This window comes from Enoplosus armatus, chromosome 1 (assembly GCF_043641665.1).
Source record: "Enoplosus armatus isolate fEnoArm2 chromosome 1, fEnoArm2.hap1, whole genome shotgun sequence".
NCBI lineage: Eukaryota > Metazoa > Chordata > Actinopteri > Centrarchiformes > Enoplosidae > Enoplosus > Enoplosus armatus.
The window spans coordinates 15446456-15470739 of NC_092180.1; the positions used below are offsets into that span (position 1 = coordinate 15446456).

The window sequence follows — 24284 nt, forward strand, 5'->3', positions numbered from 1 at the left end:
GTATAGGGTCTTATACATAATGGCCTATTATGTGTTTAGGTTACATCACATAACCAAGTAGCGGATGTGAGAAAATGTGACAAAAATACTGGCTGTTTTTGCTAGATAACGAAAGTACAACTCTCTAAAATCTTCCACACTCACCTATCCGGTTTATCCTCTTATTCTTTTTCATTATTATTTATTTAAAACTCCCCAGAGCTCCTTGCATTTTTGTCTCTTTTCTCTTTGCCATATCAGAAAGTTTGCAAAGTTTCCTCACTCACCTTTCTTCAATCAGCTTCTGTGGTTCCACTTCTCTCAGTCTTCTTATCAGACATATTTCCAGTTATCTTGTCTTGTTCCCTCCTTGCTGTCACAATCACCATCCCATTTATCTTATTAACCCGCTCTTTGTGAATACTGTTAAAACCTGAATATGTGAGTGTGACTCTGGGACGTCCGAGGCCCACTTCCTCCAACAGAGGGAGCTCCATGAATACATTTGAGCTGCCGGCCAAAGTTTGTCACACCATCTCCCCGGTGTGTCTTATCTTCCGTTCGCTGTGCTCTGTGAAAAGGTGAGGCGACAGGCTGAGGATGGGATGTTTTGAATGCATTAATCAATGTCACCGTTGCGGGCACGTCCTCTTTGATGTGAAACAGACACTTTGAGAGTGTCGCCCATGCTGTGAAAAAAGGGGTGATGTGCTGATGGAGAAACAGCATCCTCCGGGGATTTGCAAATTATGGGCCTACATCTGTCTCCGCGCTCCTTTGTCCTGTCAAGAGGCTCAGATTATGAAATCTAAAATGTAAAGGCCCTTCAGCTGGTTGAGGAGGTATTCTTTGAGGATATCAATGAGCCTGAGCTTGAATGAAATGACCACAGACCTACATTTCACTCTGGATTCATGCCTCACTATCTTGAATCCACAGTCTACATCTCAAATAAATACTTGTGATTTACCCTTTAACTGTTACCTGAGTGGCCCTCATGCATGTGTGAGGAAATGCAGTTGTTGTGGATGTGTTAATACATGCGTGGATTTGCTTTAATTCCTTTAGTTTTCGGAGACAGGCTCGCTCACGGCTAATTGGTGGATGTTTATTGGGAGTTTTGAAAGGAGGCGCTGGAAGGAATTATCACCTGCAGGACAAATCTCTGGCAACAACACCCCAGCAAGTAGCAGCAATCCCTCTAGTCCGCATTTACATAACATCTTAGACCGTGGGGAGGTTGTGTTAGGCAAATAAAGTCTACGGGGTGATAGTGAGCCGAGGAAAGTAGTTTGACACCTTTATGTCACTTAGGAAATGGTTAATGATGGTGTAAAGAATGCGAGATTATATCTTCAGTAAAGAGTAAACACGCCTTTGTGTGTGTTTGTGGGGAAGCTGTTTTGTTTCCAATGTCAAGGAGGAATCTCAACTCTTTAGCCAACATGGACGAGAAGTCCTTAAAATGGAAATATGAACATGTTCAACTGCATGACAACCGAGCAAACTCCATGTGCTGATGAAGGTCGTGTGATATCACTAAAAGTCCAGACCAGCTACTAAATGGACCTTGTGGTGAGACTGTTATGCCAAAAAAAAAAAAAGTAGGACTTATGTAATTTAAAACGTATATATTATATACATAGGCTATATTATTGAGTTCCGATGATACTCTAGCTGTGATTAACATACTGACCAACTCTAACTCTTCAGATAATTCATGGCACCATGTTTTGATAATCTGAGAGTTTTATGTTTGTGTGTGTAAAACTTATGAATCACTGTAGGAAACCCGTTGTGCTGCTGGTGAGTGAAAGCAGTGGAGACCGGAGTGTACCGGGAGTGTGAGGTGGGTGGGGTGGATGTGTTTCTCCTCCTTAACACGCATGGCTGAGGTCGTTTATGTAAATGCGTGAATTTCATTTTCAAAAGGACGGCCCTTTTCTCTGCCCAATGAAAATGAACCGCGGCTGACACCTGGCTATAAACCCAGGAAGGAACCCAAAGTCCCAATCAGAAATCTGTTGAAAAAACCCCAGAGAGGCGCAGCAGGCAGCAGACGAGTGGAGAAGACGGCCGTGATGACTTCCAGTAAGATCGAGATCCCCGGAGAGGTGAAGAGCGACCCCGCTGCTCTCATGGCATCCCTCCAGCTGATGCCCTCACCGGTGCCCAACCCGGAGATCAAGTACACCAAGGTCTGTTCCTCTGCCTCTCTCTCTCTCTGCACACTCTCCGACTGTAACTTTGCGCGTAACGACTCCGCTTCTACTCGCAGCTCAGGCGACCGTGTATCTTTAACCAAAACTTTTTTTTTGTACTAAACTTGTTTTGTGCGTCAGCAGCCGAAGCACTCGGTATCTATCAGACCGTGTAGCTCACTCAGGAGCTGGCAAACTTCTCCGAACAAAAACTTCCAGCAGAGACCCGATGAACTGACGATTGCACGTTTTAAAATCCTGATGAGGGTTTTTTTTTCTGCGTCCACGTGCTCAGTGTAGCTCGACATTAAATGACCAATGACCCCTGGACAAGATAATTTAAACTAAAGAGGTAGATAACGGACATTTTAAAAAAATATGAGTCATGGCGTAAACCTGAGATTAGCCAGATACTTGATTTTGCATATAATCTGGACCAGTTTTAATTGCACATGCTACAAAATGTATTTTTGTAGGTGGCGCAATAACGTATTAATAAGGGCGGGTCAAGTGTGAATGAACCGAGGAAAGGGTTTTAAAATGAATATAACATTTAGTCACATGGACAATTATGTACTATTGTTTTGTACTACTATTTTTATATTTGTTCCACATTGCACCTGAAGTGCAGTCTCAGTCAAGACACAGGCCAACATCCTCTCAGGTCACTGCAGAGGAAGCCAATTAATAAAATGTATTTTCTTTAATTGAAGTTGCCTAATAAAGGAATATAGCCTAAAGAAAGTAATTAAAGGGATACTTTATAAAAATTCAATGAACCGTGAAGTTCTTAATTTAATTAATGTTAGATTGCTCACCGTGATTTTAGGAATCAGTGGCAAAGGCTGAGTTTGTGCTCAAACTAAACAGCCCAGATTCTTTCTGCCTGGTCTTAAAGTCTTTTTCCTTCAGTGACTTCAGTGATCACAGCAGTTTTACTACACACAGATTAAGTCCAAAGAATTGGCAGTGAGTTAAATCAGGCATTGTTTGATTATTATATGGCAGCAAGTTGGTTTAGTAAATGAATGATTTAGAATTAAAATGCACGTTGTCAGAGAACAAATGTGTTACCAGAGCAGTCAGCAATCGCCCTACAGTCAGAAGTACGTGGGTGGGAGAAAAGGGATGCAGAAATAGCGGAAGAAAGTATGGAATATGGACTGTATGTAAGTCCTATATTCTGTAGTGAAGCACATTTTGACAACATTTTGTCACTATAATAAATAAAAAGCAGTTTGTGCACGACAAGTTTTGAGCCAGTTACACATATGTTGAAAATAGCTCTCATATTAAATGTTTTGTTGCCTGTTTGATGACATCTCTGCAATGTATTGATAGCTTTTTTACATGTGCACACAGTGGGACCCTTTGAACTAAATTCAAGTCATTAGTTGAAAATCAGGTCCTTCCCTCTGAGAATCTTGTAATGCTTACTGCGATTTTTGAGGTCACATCATCAGTCTTAGCAGCCAGGATGTAGCCCTCTGCAGCATTGTTGCTATTGAACAAAACTGGGTCTTTTAGCTGCAGGACAAGTGTTTTTATGATGGCGAGATTAAAGGGCAGAGGACAGATTAATCATAGCGTGGTGTAAGTTCAATCAGTGCTATAATCGCTCCATGTTAACACATACCTCAGTGTTTTAAGTGCAAAGGGCACGCTGCTGCTGCACCGTAAAGAGGACGGTACATGTTGTAAAGGCTCTTGCATGTTGTAAGCTTTCCATTCCCTCACGGTGCAGAGTGTTAGTTAAAAGCGGGGGAGGGGGGGGGGGGGGGGGGGGGGCACAACGGTGTACAGGAGGAAATTTTAGGGAGCGACTTGGTGAATTAACCCCCAGGAATTTGGATCATCCAATCCCTGTTGGTTTGGTGGACATAGGGGGCAGAAGGGCCCTGATTTATGGGGACCCCTGGCGTGGGCTCTCCTCACACCCTGTTCCTGTTCTCCACCCCACTGACTGCAAGGGAAACAACCAGCACTGTTCACTGGCCTGCAGGACGTGTGGATGGAGCTGCAAGCTTCCAGACACAGATTTTCCTCAGATATTGTTACATTAAACTTGTCTATGATATAAAGGCGATATTAAGCCTTTTTCTAACTTCCATAAAAACTTTGACAGATTTCCGTCATTAAGTCACCATGACTATTCTATGTTTTGCAGTGCAAAGATTACATCTGAGCGACCATGGAAACAGAGATACGGCTGATAAAGTATCATTACTTAACAGGTTTGCTTCTGTAACAGGGAAGCATGTGATAAAAAAAAGGGTCATTGCAATCAAGGTTTGCCCCTTGTCCTCTTCACCGAGTCATGAACTGCTCACCGTCCAAGACACTTTGATTGTATCAGTAAAGCTATCTTCATTCTTGCATGCATCCATAAAAGACTGGAACTGTTATTAGTCTATTGGTATCCCCATAAGCAGAATCTGTAGTTTTCACACACCCTTTTCTCTTGTGGCTAAAAGCATGAGGAGGGAAGCTGTCTCTCGGTTGTCCTATCCCCTGCCCCCACATTTCTATCGCTAGAAGGCTCCAACAGCTGGGTTACAAGACAGAAACAGTTTAAAGGTCGATAGCACCACGAAGGAAGCCATAAATAAGAGAGCCACGATAGTTATTTATTGAGATTTTTCACTTGCGGTAGAAGTGGAGAAGAGACACTCTGTTTCATGAATGATTAAGGCAAAGAGAGAAACTTTTCCTGCTCTTTTTTTTCAGTGGGTGATACTTCTGGCCTTTGTGGTTTTTTCATACTGTTCGGTGATAATGAGTTGTTAAACCAGACACGTAGTGGGACAAATTTTACAGGAATGGAAATGTTGTGTGTGGTAAAAATGCAAGTGAAAGGGTAGCACATTGTTTTGCCCTTTATTTTGATATAACAGAAACTCTTCTAAAAGTATGAGAACGTGATCCACAAAAGTTGATTTCAAGCTTTAAGAAGTGATTGCAGTGTAGCAACAATGTGTATGCGAAAAATCAACATTTCTAAAATGTTACTTGTATTTCCAGTGTGGTTTTAGTGTAGCCTAATTATTTAATAGGATAATAACATATAAAATAGTGCTAGAAATACAAAGAACTAACAAAGACCAGATTGAGGGATCAAACTCAGTGGCCTTGTTCATTGTCTTACAGTTACAGATCTGTTAATCTAATCAACAGTTATACATTTTCTTTGTTGCTTTGCTCCTGGTGGCATTAGTGCACTTTCACCATAGGAACCAGTGCAGAACCTGTCTGCCGAAGACCTGTGTATTTGTAAAGCAGTCCATGCAGAGACATCCACTCAGTTTGGATGAATAAGAGGCTCCATCAATCTGTCACTGATTGAGATAGCACAGATGGAGGCTCGGGGCTCCCTGATGCTAGGTGCTGTCCACCAGGGGTGTAAATTATGACCGTGTCTCACTGTGTGGGTTAGTGGCCCTGCCTCGCCAGAGCCTGACCTGCAGTTCTGGAGTTTTTCACTTCAAAACCACCATCTTAGTGCGATCAAGATCAAACAGAGCCAAAGTTAGGGGATACTGTGCAACTGAATGATTTATCACAACGAGCACAGCGAGAACCCCCCCCCCCCCCCCCCTTCCCAGCCTTTGCTTACACAATCTCCCTGTTCGCACACACATGGCCACATACTCTCTAACACACATCTCTTTGATTGTGACAGGGTAAGTGTGCACTGCCATTAATATGTCCATTGGTGTGAAATGCCTACTTGTGCAGCGAGTGTAAATTATCATCTTAGCAGACACGTCAACATCATGTCCCCTGTCTCTTAATCACTGTTTAAGGAAGAGCAGTGACAGCGAGGTTACCCTGTTAACTTCCCACACCTTCAGTCTGTGGCCCTCTTGACAAGGAACGTGTAAATCCTTATGGTGTCATTATGAAAAACACTGGGCTTTGTAAATCTGTTGGAACAGGCTCTTTATCTCAGACGAACGCGGGACACAGCAGAGACAGAAGTGCTTTTCTAGATGTTTATTTGTCCGTGGAAAAGCGTCACATTTCTTTAAAAATGACTTCCTCTTTGTCCGCTGATCCCACGAGTAAGGCGGCTGTTCTTTAAACACCGCCTTGACCTGCGATTTAAAGAATGGTTAAGTACACAGGAAACCCATCAAACCTCAGATGTTCAAACACCAGTAGTGAGAGGAGAGGTCAGTTTTGTTGTTGATTCATGAAAATCAAACAGCATGCAGCCCATGTCTTTTTGCTCTGTCTCTCAGCAATTCATCAAGATTGTTGTTGTTAAGTTCTGATATATTTTGTGTAGTAAGTAATACTTATATTAAGTTGGATGATGATATGTTTTTGTTGAGTGGTAACAAATACGCATTTTGCTCTACTGAGATATTTGAAAATGGAGGCAAAGTTTTGAGATTCATGGATGCAGATTGGATAAATTACTGACTTAACTAACTGCTTACTGAAAATATGTGTTTAGTGAGTAAGAATCTGCCCAGAAACTTTGTCAAACAGCTGTATTCAGCTGCAATAAGCAAAAACTAATGTCTCTTTTGGGAGTTTAAGAAAGGTATTAAGAAATTAGCATCATATAATCTAAACTATCTGGTGCTCCAGTGACGTGTACAGTCTGCTGTGGTTTCTGACTACTCGAAGACGCTAAATGAGTGAATCAACTGAAAAAGTGAATAAGAACTTGTTTGTGATTACAGCCTTATGTCAAATTACCGTTTCTCACATGTGCCAGAGCGCACAACTTGAACCACTTGCCCACACACCGACGAGACAAAGACGTTTGCCAGTGACAGCGAGGGCGCCCTCGCCAAACCCAGGAGCGCAGGGTGGCATTGTCTGTGGGTGTGTGAATGAAAAACATGAAGGCTCTGTGGTGTCAGACATGTGGAGAGGAGTGGGAGAAAAAACACCAGCTGGTCTCCACTTTCACATGCTCTCCGCTCACTTGTAACGGTAGTAATTATAAGACTTTTGAAACCCATCCAGAACCAGAGAGGAAATAGAGGTCCTGTGATAGGGGAGGATATGAAACTTCCTGTGCAGACGAGTGTTGCAGGTGCCCGGTTAGGATTCGTCTGGCTGTGGAATCTTGGAGTGTTGTGTATAAACACACACATATATATAAACCCTCACACCCCCCCTCCCTCTAAAATCCCCCCTCACACCAACCCACCCCACCTCTCGTCCTCCCCCTCCCCCTCCCCTTTATCCCCCCTCTTAAAAAAAAGACTGAGTAGCAGTACATGTTCCTTCAGCCGTTAGCATCTGATCTGTGAGAAGAAGCAAAGAGCCAAACAGATGTTTTGTTGGCTGCAGAAAGTATTTTGGCTTTTCTTACTTCCCATTACAGTTCACTCCTAAAAAATGAATTATAACAAAAAATCACGCAAAGTTTTGTGAGCATGAAAACATGACGGACATTAACATCCTCAAATTTTACTATTTGCAAGGTGAACAAATGTTGATTTTTACTCAGAGTGTATAAAACATTTTGTAATGGGTGAAGATGACTATGACACCTGTACCAAATGTTACACCAGAATGACCAAATCAGCAAAACAGGCACCAATTTGTTGCTGATTTGAAACATGAACAAAAACACTTTTAAACGTGTTTGTGTACATCATGTCTCATCTTGTCATTATCCTTATGGCCAGGCTCTCTCTCTTTCTGTGGATGATGTGATTGACAGCTTTTGCAGAAAAGCATGAGAGTTGCTAAATGTTTGCAGCTGCCCTGTGGCCCATGCAGAAAGTCTTGGCCTATATGCTCACTGCTTAGCTCTAATCCACATCAGGCATCCTCATTATGTGTCAGGCATCACGTATCACAGCTTTTTGTCAGTTTTAATGCTTTTCTTAATCAGTGCAGAAGTACAAAGTGTTCAAAAGTTGATCATTTAAGAGAAAGCTACTATAAACGGCCTCATTGCAAGAGCAGAAAATTGTTTATTTTGAAAAAGTTGTCATCATCTCTGCTGTCTCTGGACACCAAGTTAACTCTAACTGCTCACATGAAACCATCATGTGAAGTGATAGCAACGACCCTGCAGGGGAATGGGAAATAAAACACTATTCCTCATCAAATGTGCACCCCCTTGCACTTTTTTTTCATTCTTGTGTTCTTTGCCCCTCTTCCAAATGATCCCAAAAGCAATTTTAAGAAACCTTGTGAGTTGATTTACGCCTCGGCCCTGTCATCTTAATCAAGTCTATCAATGGAACAAGACAAAAGTCTAACACCAGTCCGAGTCCAGAGAGAGGGCCGAGCCAAGCGGCGGCTGACAGTTGTCCTTTTCTGGCCGTGATTTAGGTGGCGGCCTGCTCCACTGTTCTCCTGCTTCATCCGTTCTCCTTTAGCAGCGTCCTGTGAGAGGGGTTACGCCATGCATAAAGCTACCCATGGTCTGCATTCTTGCTGGGACTGTTGAGGCTGTCAGGGGGGCTGCTCTGATTTAGGGCGCCCCACTTCAGTGGCCCCTATAAATTTAAAAACTAATTCAGTGCTCTACAGGACTTTCTGTTTTTGTAGCTGGGCCCTCTGCTCCTTATCGTTACTGACAATTTTATGAAGTGCTCTTAATGAGAGTCAGATTAAAGGTGGCCTCTGATGGAAGGCGCCTGAGAGGACTGGGCTGGTAGAGAGGATCCGCACTGGCCTTGTCTATCTCTATGTGTGTGTGTGTGTGTGTGTTTGTGTGTGTGGGGGATGGTGTGGGTACAAAGGAACCGTGGAGGAATGACTCTGTAATGTATGGTTCTGCAGGGTGGTACTTGCAGATACTGAACACCTTAAACGTCTGCTTGTAAGTTATTCATACGCAGCGTCCACATTGTGCACCCGCGAGCCGTGGGAATGAAGAGGAGGGAGGGAGGGAGGCAGAGTGATGAGTCTGCTGCGACTCAACTCCCAACAGTTTTCAGACTCCCTGGCATTTTATACCAACCCGAAAGTAAACACGGCTAACAGTTTACAGCCAATTAAATAGTACTTAAACCCCAGCGTTTATGGAGGTAAACATGCTGGAGAGTTTAGGGAGGCTTAGGCCAGTGGGATACTTGAACCCTGCTCTCAGCTTTGCTAGTCGGTGCATCTGAAGTCCTCTAAAGTAGAAGGACGGTAAGAGCATATGTATACACAGGGAGATTTGTGCCAGCAGATGTTCTCCTTGCACTCTATCTATCAGGCAGACTGACAGCCATTAAAAACAGTGTGTGAGTAGTCTGCCTAATGGATCTAAACATGTCAGCGAGGAAGGAGCGATTTTGTTTTTTTGGCTGACTGAACTTGTGTAATTTGCAAATTTCAAATCACACCTCGCATTTTGTTCCACTTTTCATCGGCTTATGAAGGATTTACTTGCATTTTGGTGACATAATTCTCAGCTCTGTGGCTCTGTAAACATTTATTTTGCCTTTATTTGGTCTTAATAGATAGTTGAATGCGTCCTGTTTGGAATCCCAGGCGGTTGTTTAACGGAAGACTCGCTTTAACGCATCACAGAAACCAAGCGCGGCACGTGTTTTATGATCTCGTAAACGAGCAGTGATGTTGTGAAACGTGTGTCTGTGTGCTTGGGGGTGGGTGGGGTGGAGGGGGGTCTGGTGTCTGATAGGGATTTATCTGCCCCCCAACCACCCAACCACCCCTTTGTCTGGCTGTGGAGCACTCCCCAGAGAGCAATGCTGGACAGGCAGGAATCTCCGTCCAGATTTCCAGAGATTCTCCCATATCCCTTACACAAGAGTCTGGAAGAACTGGGACTTGCTGCATGAGAGCCTCAACTACAATCATGTCACTGTAGCCAACATGGTGTAATGAAATGATTACTCAACATAACACAAATATTTTAGAAATAAAAAAGCTAGTCATTGTCTCCCACTCAAGCTCAGTTGGTTTGCAAATTGTATCAGTTTGAATAAGGCTTTAATGATCAGTTTGTGCATTTTGCATTGAATTCATATTAAGAAGAACTACATGCATGGCTTTACATTTGTGACTCAGATCCTTTATTGCATCTGTTTACTAAAATACTAAAAAACTGCTTTTTTTCCTGCAGATTTTCATCAACAATGAGTGGCAGGACTCTGTTAGTGGGAAAGTCTTTCCTACCTTCAACCCGGCGACTGGAGAGCAGATCTGTGAGGTTCAAGAAGCAGAGAAGGTAAATACTCAGGAGTTCATCTAACTAACTAATAGTTTCAGTGGTGGAAGAATCATTTACTTAAGTATGACTCCAGGTAAGTGGATAAATAAAGGTATTAGCCACAAAATAAAGTATACACATAAAAGTATTCATTATGTGGAATGGCACCTGTCTGTGTTTTACTGTTATCTTAATCTGAAAAGTAACCAGTAACTATAGTAAAAAGTACAATATTTCCCTTTCAAATGTAGAAAATATCGTAATTTGTACTTAGTACTATATAGTATAGTATACACAGCTTGAGTAAATCTACTTAGTTACTTTCCACTATTGGATAGTTTGACGATGACTTTTAGTTCTTTATACACGTGTGAACTATTTGCATTCACAGAATTAAGAAAAGCAGAAGTGCAGTGTGAGATCAATCTATTTTGATTTGGTGAGCCAGCAGTTGTTCTTGCCCCTCTTTATTTCAGCAACATTGAGTTAAAAAAAAATCAGATGTGCTGCTTTCATGAAAAGACAGATTTCATCACCTGTTTACTGGATGAGGTTAAATAACTAGTATGTTTCCCTCTTGTCTCATAGGCTGATGTTGATAAAGCGGTGCAGGCAGCTCGCCTGGCCTTTTCTTTGGGCTCCGTATGGCGAAGGATGGACGCATCTGAGAGGGGACGTCTACTGTCCAAACTGGCTGACCTGGTGGAGAGAGACAGTGTCTATCTAGCAGTAAGTTAACCGGATATTTCTGTATCAATTAATGTGAACAACATTGGTATAATAAGAAAAAGTCCTCTTATCCACTTGATTATTACCCTATTTATGTAATTATACTAACTGCACAGAAACAGTAGTATAACCACTATTCCTTTGTCTGTTTATTTAATTTTAAACTTATGTAATATATTTTATTTTCCTTGTAATTCATGCATTTATATGCCTTCTGCAAAGCACTTTGAGTTGTCTTTGTATTTAAGAAATACAAACAAACTTAAAGAGAACGTAAAGAGAACATATAACTGTAACTTAGGGCCTGTATTTGTAGTTTAGTGTTATCTTAGTGTCACATTTCACCCATGGGGGAGTGTAAAGACTGGAACAGTATGGAATTATGTGAGGATCACAAGGTTATATCACATATTTCTCAAACGTCTCCCCCGTCTCTCTTCAGACTATTGAGTCACTGAACAGTGGGAAGCCTTTCCTGCCCACCCTGTTTGTGGACCTCCAAGGAACCATAAAGACACTGAGATACTTCGCTGGATATGCAGACAAGATCCACGGCACCTCCATTCCAATGGGTAAGGCCCCTCCTTGAGTATTACAGTGACAAAAGGCAGATTCGCGATGAAGAAGAGTGGTGGTGTGAGATTATAAGTAAAGGAAAGGATTAGTTGGATGATAGCAGCAGATGTCGAGCAAAGAATCCCGTTTGTCTCTGGGGACATTTAGGAGATGAACACAGAGGGCTGGGTATCAAACCGAAATACTTTGAGTATCAACTGAATTGTGTCTTCACTAAGATAATCAGATGTGCCATGATTTAAATAATAGTTTCATCCATTTATTGTATATTTTCACTTTACAACAATTTGCATTTTAGAAGTGTAATAATTGATTTTTTCGGCCTCTTGGGGGCGACGGAAACAAGCCGCAAACACAACACTGAAATATCATCACCTTTTAAGTTGATATGGTGAACTTGTTAGCAAACTGTTAGCTATTAACACATTAACCAGCAGTTATAGAGTAGTATTCATTTGATGAATGTAAATCCAATAGCTCTTGGTCTTCACCAACTCCTGAGGGAAATATCTGGCTCTTAAGCTTCTAAATGCTCCATTGTGTTCACCAGCTAGTAGCTAACTTTGTCTGTCTGCTGGGATTTTTAGAGCTTTTCTTCTGAAAACAGCTACCTGCTGTTAAAACGACACTATGACAACGGTGAGAGTCAACCAAAACAGTAAAGTTGTGGGAGTGTGTGAAAACCAAATAAATGAGCCGAAAGACACAAAAAAACTCAGTTCATGCTCAGTTTACATTACAAATTATCATTTGATCCATTGATATTATAGAAATATTGTTTATTGCCGCTTTAAGAAGTTTGGTGTATTTAGTAGAATGAAAAAAAAGGTTTTGTAGAAAAAGCAGACTAAGGTATCCAAATTGGCGATCAATTCAAACACTAACATTTATTGTCCTGAGGAGGCTGCCACCAGTGTTGCCCCTCTAAGGCGAATGAATTTGGGGGTGGAAGAGGGGAAAGTTGGCCGTCTGTTTCAACAGGAAGCACAAAAAGGAAATAGAATAAGAGAGAGGACATGGGAAACCTCCTGATACCACTGTATTGTCCCTCTCAAAGCTTCTCTTGTACACTGCTGCCAAACCAACCACGGTGAGCATTTTCCCAGGGCTTTGGTTTAAGCTTTATTGCTCTAGAAGACACTCAGAGAAAATAAACAAGGGTATTCCTGTAGCCTGTATGATGTCTCAAGTAATCGCGTTTGTTCACATGTCGGGATGAGGTACGGGACATCTATCAACAGCAACCCCTCGGCATCTATCCGTCTTGCACGTTATGCCGAGCTTATTGTGTTTAATTTGTATCATAGACAGTGTGAGATGAATGGGGAGTGTCACTATGTGGAGCACCTTTGGCTACACAGTTTGGTATAGTTTACATTGCTCGTTCCAAATTGAAATATAAGTCATGTACAGGCGTCATACTTTCAAACAATCTTTGCAGATACTTGAGTCCCTCCTGAAAAGCTCATGTCTAATAGGTTTATAGTTTCGTTCTCCAAACAATAACAGTTATGAAAGACATCCACTTTGGAATTAAGGAAAAAGTTTTGTGTCCATCGTCCTACTTTCGCCGTATCCCATTGAAAATGGTTATCTGGCTTGTCATCTACCATTGATCATTCCAGTCCAAACGCAGCATTAGGCAATGTTTCATCAGCTGACGACTGTGGTAACAAATCTATACACACATTTCTCAATATCAATTGTTTCTGTGGAGAATGAACAAGCATGGCACACCCTCAGTAAGTACCTCCTTCTACTTAAGTAATGCAAGAGGAATGAGCAAACCTTTCCAGCATAACACCCATCTCTGTGACCTAAAACAGTTACACACATGCCTGTGCTGTAGGAGGCTCGAAACGAAATGTAATCTCTCACCAGGGTAAAGTAACCAGGAATGTTGCGTGTGGATTCATTTACAAATTAACATGTTGAGTCAACAACACCGGGGGTATCAGGTGGTGACATTTTTCATGTGTTTCAGGCGTTTTTCAAGCTTCAAACTACTAAAGCGTAGTGAATAACCCTGTTTTCTGTGTGTGTGTGTGTGTGTGTGTGTGTGCTGCATGTGTGTTCCTCCACAGATGGAGAGTATCTGACATTTACCAGATATGAGCCCATTGGAGTTTGTGGACAAATTATCCCTGTGAGTATTACCCTTCCTACGAGTGACATGCATGATGAATACAAATGGACATACAAGTTTGAAGAAAAAAAAAACAACCAACAGATAAGAGTGACTTGGCAGAGTTTAAAAGAGATGTCGTGGTTGTTAGTCCGCCCTGTTTTTTTGAATTACATTCTGCATTTTCCAGTAATTCCCTGACAGTTACTGTTTATTCTGGTAAATCCTGTTGGTAAGCCCCAAAAATAACGGTGCCAGTGAGCTTGAGTAATACAGAATGAGAAGTGAGAGGCAGAAGAGTGAGTTGAGGGATTTAACATAGCGGGGTTTGAGGAAAGAAGAATGGTGAGAAAGGAGGAAAAGATCAAGGAGAAAGAGACACTGCTGATTGTGCAAGAGTGCAGAAAGCGTGTGGTTCTGCGTTGAGCCCCATGGGCTCCTGTGTAAAGCAGAAATAACACAGGCCTGTGTGTTGTACAGTGATATGGGTTTATTGCACATGTGTTGCAATTTCCCGGCTTTCTCAGAATACTGTGGGAAGAGAAAATACTGTACAAGTGCCGAGAACATTTTCTCACTTGACTATGTTTAGACAGAGTGAAAATGAGAGTAAGTGACTTAAGAGCGATGAGTTATTGAGCTTGACTTGTGACCACCCAGTGTGTCAGTCAGATGCATGATGTCTTTTTCCGGCGTGTGTGTGTGTGTGTCACGCACAGTGGAACTTCCCTCTGATGATGACAGCATGGAAGCTGGGTCCAGCGATCGCATGTGGAAACACTGTTGTCCTCAAACCCGCTGAGCAGACGCCGCTCACCTGCCTCTACATAGCGGCTCTCGTCAAGGAGGTAAATGACAGCATCACTCTGCCAGCCACAATGTGTTCACGAGGCAGTTCGCCAACCTTTTGGACAGTCTCAATGTTAATACTCCAATAACTGAATCAGAATCACTTACAGGTTTCAGTTTGCCAAGAACACAGTGTTCACTATGAATTTGGCCAACACTTTATTTGGATAGTCCAATGTTAATGTAACCACAAGGTGACACAAAACAGATGTTTAACAAAGTGTCACTTGTCTATCTGCTGCATCTTTTCAGAGTCTGTAATCCTAATTTCCATTCTGACATGAAAACCGGCCAGCACGTTTGCTAGAGTTAAAGGGTCAGTTCACCTAAATCACAAAAAAACAAACATATTTTATCATTTAATTTTAGTGGTACCGTTTGTAGCCGTGCAGATAGTTTTGATTTGATCAGCTAAGGTGTTGAGATTTCAGTCTCAGAGATTTTTAGCTGTTTCCCCAATACAATACGTACACTTAGCACGGTATACGCTGCGATTTGTTCACTAAATGATGTACGTACTGAAGTGCATTTGAGCGTTGATGTGATCGTTTAGCTTAGAAAATAAAGTGAATGAGCTGCTTAGTCAGTGACTTCTTCTTTAAACTGAACTGAACAAAATGATTGAAATCAGCAAAGTGAGTCGTGCTTTAAACCTCTAAATTGAAGCTCCATAGGAAGTTGAATATCAGTGCTAAAAAAAGAGCAGGACAGACAAAACATAACAGAGCTTCAGATATGGTGCACCTAAGACCATCAGGTCAACATAAAATATGACTAATTGTGTATATCCATGTAGCAGTGCATTGTATTGTCGACGTCAGTAGCAACAGGGTTAGCCAGTGCAGTTGTGTACAATAGGGGTAAACACAGTAAGTTAAACAGGATGGGAACAATGCAGCGTCACATGTTCATGTAGAGAAACCTAATCATGCTGTACAAATCTCAGCGTCCACATCCTCCCTGTCTTCTCCCTGCCCTCTCTGGCCTCGCCTCTTTTTGGAGACTATCTGTCTGTTGCCTTCTTCTTTTTGATGTTCTCTCCGCTCTCTGCTGGTAGGGAGGTTGGGTTGGGTCCGGATTCCCCCACACCGCCTGTGGTTTTGCTTGGCTCTGCTGTCATCTCCGCTAAAGCTTGTTTCCTCTCATATTGTTTTGACAGGCCGGGTTTCCACCGGGAGTCATCAATATTTTGCCAGGATTCGGGCCAACGGCAGGAGCTGCAATTGCTTCGCACATGGGCATAGACAAAGTGGCTTTCACAGGATCAACTGAGGTACTTTTCTTTAATAAAGTGTCTCAGATCAACAGCTGCCTACTGCTCGCTTTTGTCAGCAAGTGACACAGTGACCAACATGTGCAGAGCAGGCTGGGTAATAGGGGGACGTTGTGTGCCTGTATTGAAGTCTGAAAAGTAAACAAAGCTGCGTGCCCTGTCATTACTGCTCTGATTTTATCTCGCACACATGCACATATTTGCACTATCAAGAGTATACAAACCCATCTTTCTGAAAACACTGCCTCTCCTCTGTTTTCCTTCCCCTGTCTCTGCTGTATTCACGTACCTCCACAGCGCCTTTCATTGAACTTCCTATCAGGACACACACAGAATAAACCCTTGTGGCTTTGCAGAACAGAACGGGGGAGCAGTTAATGGAAAGCTAAATGATCAAGGACACACCATGTTAGGTCTTGAGCGCTCGGAGGTGTTGCGGTCCGAACGCATTCCTCATGCCAGAGTGACATCAGATTCCTTTTCTGCAGATCATTTATAAACATCTGTTATTTCTAACTGCAAACTAAACCCTCTGCTTAAACCATTTACAGCAATCCTAATGTAGAATTTATTTCATGATGTGACCAGCCTGTATTTCACATACATGAGCCAGCTTTATGTAGTGTTCGGATTAGCCTTGGGGTTTATGGAGATGTCTGTTTTGACTTGGCGTAGACATTCATGCGCACCTCAGGATGAATTGTAATAATTTTGGTGGTCTCTGAGTTTTTATTTAGCGCCAGCATCTGGTCAGAATTTTAATTGTCCAATACTTTATCACCCAAACTAATGGGACATGTGTGATCAATATTCAGGGAAATTTGTGCCGCCAATTCCCCACATCAAGACCTGGTAACATTTCAGGGAAAATGCCAGTACGGCTGTGTTGTGAATGAAAGCAGTAATACTGCAGGGACAAGCACGTAAAGGGTCCATCTCTTGCCCCTTCTATTCCGACATTGCCACAGCATGTGTGAAAAGGAAATGTTCCTGAATGTAGCTGCATGTGTGAATAATAAAAATCACTAGTGCTGCCTGAAAGGTTATCCCAGTAATTTACCAGGAACTATGTGTGAAAGAGCCTTAAGATGACAAAATTTGAACTATTTACAAATTTTTATCCAGTGCAAACACCTCTAACATTGTCTCTTTAAGATTTTCCAGCTCAGTATAACATAAAACATATTTTCCTATTGTCCCTCCCACACACACACACACACACACACACACACACACACACACACACCCAATCAGTGTGTACACGCGAGCTCGCATAAATGCACCTTCTAACACAAACATCTTCTTTGTTTTATCATCTCGTCTTGATTGAACATTTCCTTTGTGAGTGGCCCAGTTTTTTTTTACTAGTTTTCCTGTTGTTTCATGTGATCTGGAGTCAATTACTGAGAGAATGAGCCAGTGCTGTAAGAGACTGCTGATGCCCAGACAGTGAGTCACAGCACTGTAGTAGCAGGGGTGGGGGATACTGGCGACCACAGCATCTCCTCACAGAGTGGAAGGTGGTGGTGTAACTACAGGTGGATTTTAGGACCACAACTCATCCTTGTACTAACTCACATGTGGCTGTGACTCCACACGGAGGAGTCTCGCAGCCCAGCGTGTTTCCTTTACCCCTGAATAAACACACGCTAACCTCCCCTTAGTCAGCCTCTTTGTGTTTCTGATCAAAGACAGACAAAACACATCAGACACAAGAAGCTGAGCCAAGTATTGTTGTTATACAGCTTTGGTACCAGCCACGACACAGCAGTTCTGATATTCTATAGTTTTCTATCATATCTTAGTATCTTAAAGCAACTCTAGACGCTAGACGAGATAGTGAAAGAGGATGAGTCTTTTCCATGTTGGAGGTGGGGTTTTTTTTGGTTAGACACTGAGAGGGTACTTTTCCACTTTATCTATTCTCCTGGAAAATAAAACAGACTGTATGAGTAACAGGAAGATGAATTCTTGTTTAGGGTTGTGAGGGTGGTGTGTGGGGTTTCTCAGGCTTGTTATCCAGTTGTTATCTTGTGTTAATACAAAAAGTCACCACATGGAAAAAATTGCAGTTAAAGCAGCTAATTCATTCTACTGTTGAGACTCAACATTTTTGACACCAGAGAAAATATTGTCAATATCTTCAGTCACATGATTATGATCTTTTTTTTTTAAATGTAATGACCACTTCATAAACATGACTACCATAGTCTATCAATCTTAAAGGAGTAGTTTTACATTTTGGGAAATATGTGTATTTGCTTTCTTGTCGAGAGTTAAATCGGCTAGCAGCCGGTTAGCTTAGCTTAGCATAAAGACAGGGGGAAATGGCTAGCCTCTGTCCAAATAAAACCACAACTTTTAATTTTTACATTTCGACTTTTGTACAGATTAAACAAACAAGATACAACGTGTTAATTATTGAGCTTTAGATGTGGATTTTGTTACCTTTGGACAGAGCCAGGCTAGTTATTTCCCCCTGTTTCAAGTCTTTGTGCTAAGCTAAGCTAACAGGCCGCCTGCTCCAGCTACATATCTGGTGTAGAGTGGTATTGATCCTCTCATCCAACTCTCAGCAAGAAAGCAAATATGTGCATTTTCCAAAACTATTCCCTCAAAGGACAATACCAGTGGTTTTGCATGTTTTAGCCCATCTACTAGAAAAATGAATGCAGTTGTTCGCAGATGTTCACTGTGATTGATTACACAATATAAGCAAGTTTTGAGAGTATATTTTCATACCATAAGAGAAAGACTGAAAATCAATGGCTGGGTTAAAACTTGCAAAAGTCCCTTAAGATGAGTCACATGTTCCCTTCAGTGACCTTATCAAACAATGCTGTTCTCAAATGTAATATTTATTAGTCTTCATTTTGTTTGTCTTGATAAGATAATAGGATGATGAAAAACCACAGCAAATCCCTTGTTGTCTTCCATGTTGACACACAGACCAACACCTCCTCCCCTCTATCTGTCAGATAGTATCACAGGACACCACCCACACACCTTGTGGTTGCGTCTTCCTGTCCTTCATTAGACATCAGATGCTGTTCCCCTCCGAAACATCATGTTATTTTCCCGTTGCTGTCTCCAAAAACCTGTAATAGATATTCATTCTGTGTGTTTACAGAACTCATGTTTCAGCTGATCTACCGGTGCATTCCCTGTTTGGAGCTAACCAACGTCTTTAAGCTATTTAATGGCTCCAGCTGATTTACTGATCTGGCTGCAGGCCTGCATCTCTGTGAGTAAACCCCAGATCTGTTTCCTTTGCTAGGTCGGCAAGCTGATCCAAGAAGCAGCTGGGAAGAGTAACCTGAAGAGAGTGACGCTGGAGCTGGGAGGAAAGAACCCCAACATTATCTTTGCAGATGCTGATTGTAAGTTTGCAAGTAATGTTTTATTCAGTGCTCCAGTCACCTCACTAGGTGGTCCATCACTATCACTATTTTTGTTTAGTTACGTTTCCCATTCTCAGGACCTTCAGCCTGTGGATAAACACATATGGACTGAGAATCTTAAAATGCTCAAAAGCTTTGCAGTGCTATGAAAACTGTGGATGGATGGGTTTCATATAAATTCTAAGTGGCTCACCAAACTGGGGGTGCCGAGGCTTTCAAATGCTTTCAGCAGCCGTGAGAGGGGCTCCCTAAGGCCTGTAAATCAGGAGAATGGACCCTGACTCAGTCGGGTGCTTCAGCCGAGACCCATAAATCATGGGGGTCCGTTAACCCTTCGTGCGCAACAGCAGGGTCCTGTCTCTCAGGTGTCAGGTATCAGATTTGCACAGGATAGCTCCAATAAATATCGGGGGAAATTTTGTAACAATATACTACACACACTACTTTTTTACTGTTTCTGTTAACAGTTAAATTCTGACTTATTTCAAGATTTCAAGATTAAAAAAAATATATATATTCCCATGGTGTAGTTTTTTTTAATGAACAAACTGTTTTATCAAGGTATTGATTAACTAAAACCCCCTTTTTTCCTAGTGGATCTGGCGGTAGAACAGGCCCACCAGGGTGTGTTTTTCAACGCAGGCCAGTGCTGCACAGCAGGCTCTCGCATCTATGTGGAGGAGCCCATATATGATGAGTTTGTTCGGCGGAGTGTGGAGAGAGCCAAGAGGAGGATAGTCGGCAGCCCTTTTGATCCCTCTACTGAGCAGGGTCCACAGGTGAGGTCAACAGATCCATAACGTCATAGTTTCATTTGAAACTGTTCTCTTTTTATCACTTTTCTTTCACTTTCAAAATGTTTGTCTCTCTATATTTTTTTCCCATCTTCTCTGGTCCTGGGTTCTCATGTAATGTCTGTCCTCCACCTCCACAGATCAGTCGGGAGCAGCAGAATCGTGTGTTGGAGTTTGTCCAGAGCGGCATCAGTGAAGGAGCCAAGCTGGAGTGTGGAGGCAAAGCTCTGGGCTTGAAAGGGTTCTTCATTGAGCCCACTGTTTTCTCTAATGTGAGGGATGACATGCGCATCGCCAGAGAGGAGGTACAGTGATACACACATTATGCAGAATGACCCCTTTCAGTTATACTATCATATACATGATATTATTGGAATGTTATTATTGATTCATTTACATGTAAGCGATATTTGATGTTGTACAGGTCGAGGTGGAACTAATTTTAACCACTTTATATGCAGTTGGGTAGTTAAATAATCTATAAAAATGTAACTAAAGATGTCAAATAAATGTAAAAAAGTACATTACTACGTTCTGAAATGTAGGTGAAGTATAAAGTAGCATAAAAACAACTGGTGAAAATATATACTGGATACATTTTTTTGCAGGATGATTGGTGACCCTATCCTTCACCCTTCACACCTCTTTATATATGACCAATAATATATAAATAGAATATATCCAAATAAGGTAAATGAATGAGAAGATTTAAATTCTGTAACCAACCTGCATATTCTCATCTGTTTACAGATTTTTGGCCCAGTCCAGCAGATCATGAAGTTCAAAACTATGGAGGAAGTGATAGAAAGAGCCAACAACACAGATTATGGTTTGGTTGCGGCTGTTTTCACCAATGACATCAACAAAGCTATGACCATATCCACAGCCATGCAGGCTGGCACTGTCTGGTGAGTTTCATCTGCTGTGTTTCTTTAGCTGCAATCAGTAATATTTTTCATGTGGGAAGTATCAACCATTTCAGACTCTGGCATCCAGAAACTGTAAACTGGCCATGTGCCACTTCGCTATCATTACACAAGCCGCAAAGAAATGTTTTCCTTCATTTTTTTCACTTTTCCCCCTCGGCTCAGACATTCAAGACATAAAAATATCAAAAGCAACTTGCCAGGGCAAGACAACAACGCAAAACGTAAATTGTAAATGTAAATTGACACCCTAATTTTATAATTTGTATAAATTAAATAGTCCTAAAATGTTAGTTCTTGAGTTCACCTAAAATTGTCTTGTTTCTTTTGTAATTACCTGCAGATGGCTATGAGTAGGGTTAGAAGTATAGCTAACATACAGCATCTGCCAAGAATTTTTCACCACTTGACTGCAATCCTCTGCAAGCTGAGGAAACATTTCTCTACTTTGTCCTTCATTCTTGATGCTGCCCAATCACCATCCCACTTCTCTACCTCTGTGGACGATTTTGTTTGGTACTTTGAGAAGGACCAAACCTCTTTTCTTACCATCTCTTCTTCCTTGACAAATCCTGCCTTTTCCAAACAATATTCCCCCACCACTGATACCGACCACAATGGCCGCTTCTTTTAATGTAAAGACATTTGGGATTGACCGCAGACAACCAGCTATGTCTTTAGTCGTCTCCTGATCTTATAGATAGGACCTTCGCATTGTCTGTGGATTAAGGAGACATCCTGAGGAATTCCCTTCATCCCTTCCCATCACTCATCAGCTCTCTAGCTCTCCATGCTTCATTCACCAGACATTTTCGGCTACCTTGCCTTCACCAGATCACCATAGATGCTAAGTGCACAAAACAACATTAGATATAACGTGTTAATTAGTGAGCTTTAGAAGTGCTGGTAGCAGGATTTGGTTACCTTTGGACAGAGTCAAGCTAGCTGTTTCCTCCTGTTTCCAGTCTTTCTGCTAAGCTAAGCTAACTGGCTGCTGGCAGTCGCTTCATATTTACTGTACAGACATAAGAGTGGCGTCAATTTTCTCATCTAGCTCTCGGCAAGAAAGCAAAGAAGCATTCTGTGAAGTAAACTGGTCATTGCTTCACATTCACACTCGACTTCAGTCTTCGTAGCATCCATTCACTCTTTCCTTCCCTGGCAGCTGCAGTCAGTAAATTCACAAATATACAACCTGACAACTTTCAGCTGTGTTTGCTAAATAATAAGGAATTATGTTGTTAGAACCAGAGGGTTTCAGTGATCATGATAATACATTTTTACATCAGTCTAACTGCATGCAGCTTTAATACTACTGCTTTGGACAGAATTATGCTCCGTGTTACAATAGCAAACCGCAGGAGTCTGACGCACAAGAGTGATCAATGTTTTGTGTATTTCCCAGGATAAACTGCTTCAACGCTCTGAGCACACAGTGTCCATTTGGAGGATATAAAATGTCTGGCAATGGACGTGAATTGTGAGTATGACTTGGTTGCCTGCCCACCAAATGTTACTAATACTGACTTTGTGTTTTGAAAACCTACTTTCCAAAATTGCTTAAACATCACATAAATCTCTATCTAAGAGGATATTGCAATATTTCTCCATCAGTGTAAACACTATATTTCAGTGCTGCTGCCAGCATGATAGTTTAAACAAAATGAGCAGTATTGTTATTATTTCCTGTTGTCTGTTTTCAGGGGAGAAAGTGGCTTGAAGGAGTACTCAGAAGTGAAGACCATCACGATGAAGATGGTCGCCAAGAACTCTTAAGGCAGCCACACTTTTTTTGGGAGGAGGTAGCGTCTCCCTCATTACTGACACCGCCTCTTGTCGGTCCGTCCACGGTGGCAAACCACATTAACCATCAAAATTAGTTATCTCCGTGGTAACTACAGGCTGTGACCACTCGCTGCCCTCCCAGATCCTCCATCAACTCTGCATTGCTCGCCATGGACAGTCAGCCAATCCCTGTCCAGCTATCACCACCCGCCTTGAGTTTGTGGACTGTCTTTAGTCTAACTGACGACCACTGAACTACCCCCATAATGTATACCTCCTCCACTAACTACACTAAAGCACTCACAGAGACGATTGGGGAAGCTGTTTTGACTGCAAACCCCAATAACAACCCCCCTCCCAGCCGCTACACCCTCATCCTCACCCCCACCACCCCCCACCCTGCCCCCCCCCCAGATGCTGGAAGCTCAGAGACTCAGTCGCCGCACTTGCAATCAACCCTTTACTAGCAACTTGTAATGTGTTGGGAGGCAGTTTTTCTTTACACTGTGCGGTATGATTGTCAAAAACCTCATGTGTCATTGTCTTGGTAGAATTTATGCAAGCATGTCAGCTCATTCAAGACCACTGATGTTGTAAGCCTCAGATATGAATGGATGAAATGTTAATTCAGAATTAAAATTGATTTTCTAATTGTCTTTGTTTATATTTTAGCTTGTATGACTTAACACTGTATGTCAACTTTTGACTGATGTAAACGTGAAGATTTTAACCTCTTAAAAGCATTTTACTCTCACCTGCTAAAAGAGGAGTAGATGTATTTTAAACATTATGTAGCTGATTTTCATTGATGTCCATCTATGTTTATGTTTATACAATCATATGCTATGAAATTATAAAATGACCATAGTTTTTTTCAGTAAAAACTTTTTTACTGGAAAACTGTTTTTCTCTGAGTGTTCACTACATTTTTGGGACTCTACAGTTGTGTCTCAGCTTCCTCTGCTGCTCAAGAGGTCACACAGTTTACAGTGTACACATCTTACATTAATCAGTTGGGAGATAACAACTCTGCCGCTGAATCTCACAGACCTGGGTCAACCACATCAGTTATTTAATTACTTGAAAATACTTGAATTGATTCATCTCATTTGGAAATAAACTGGTCCAAAGAGATGATTAAATTGAAATATTTGTGCACATTGAACACATGTTGTATTTTGTTTAATTTGATGAAAATTAAATATTAATATAAACTTATTTTTATGGTTATACATTCACACAGTGATCCTCTTTGGCGCTTAACCAATGATCAATTTGTAGAACCTTCTGTAGCTCCATCTACTGGGCAGGTAGAGTCATGACACAAAGGCTTTTTTAAGGAAAGCATTTTTAAATGTAACAATAGGAAAAACACAGTAAATAATAAAATGAATGGTGGCTGAATTCTATTTAGCTGCTTCAGTTTGAGGGTCCTGGTATCGTCAATGTTATTAGTAACACCTGTGCTTTTCCTACTATGACAAGTTGTTACATGAAAAGGTCAAA

At 41.6% G+C, this 24284-nt stretch overlaps 1 protein-coding gene across 4 annotated transcripts; it reads left to right on the forward strand.

The window, feature by feature from the left end:
• The first annotated feature begins 2060 nt into the window (after positions 1-2060).
• aldh1a2 (aldehyde dehydrogenase 1 family, member A2) lies at positions 2061-23635 on the forward strand. Of its 4 annotated transcripts, none has more exons than XM_070903977.1 (13): positions 2061-2177; positions 10234-10338; positions 10909-11049; positions 11492-11621; positions 13710-13771; positions 14470-14598; positions 15759-15872; positions 19150-19252; positions 19868-20057; positions 20213-20372; positions 20818-20975; positions 22399-22473; positions 22697-23635. In XM_070903977.1, exons 1-13 carry the CDS (start codon positions 2061-2063, stop codon positions 22767-22769), a joined length of 1557 nt encoding a protein of 518 aa, XP_070760078.1. In that variant the 3' UTR covers positions 22770-23635. The 4 variants fall into 4 exon arrangements, with proteins under 4 accessions (XP_070760078.1, XP_070759991.1, XP_070760162.1 ...); XM_070903890.1 differs by having other exon boundaries at positions 19868-20052; positions 20208-20372; XM_070904061.1 differs by lacking the exon at positions 15759-15872 and having other exon boundaries at positions 19868-20052; positions 20208-20372.
• The last annotated feature ends 649 nt before the right edge of the window (positions 23636-24284 follow it).

What these genes read in the sequence shown, in the direction of transcription:
- aldh1a2 (XM_070903977.1), top strand. Translation starts at nt 2,061, where the DNA reads ATGACTTCCAGTAAGATCGAGATCCCCGGAGAGGTGAAGAGCGACCCC. An exon ending in AGGTTCAAGAAGCAGAGAAG is followed by an intron (nt 10,339 to 10,908) that starts GTAAATACTCAG and finishes CTTGTCTCATAG; the next exon opens with GCTGATGTTGATAAAGCGGT. An exon ending in TATCTTTGCAGATGCTGATT is followed by an intron (nt 19,253 to 19,867) that starts GTAAGTTTGCAA and finishes CTTTTTTCCTAG; the next exon opens with TGGATCTGGCGGTAGAACAG.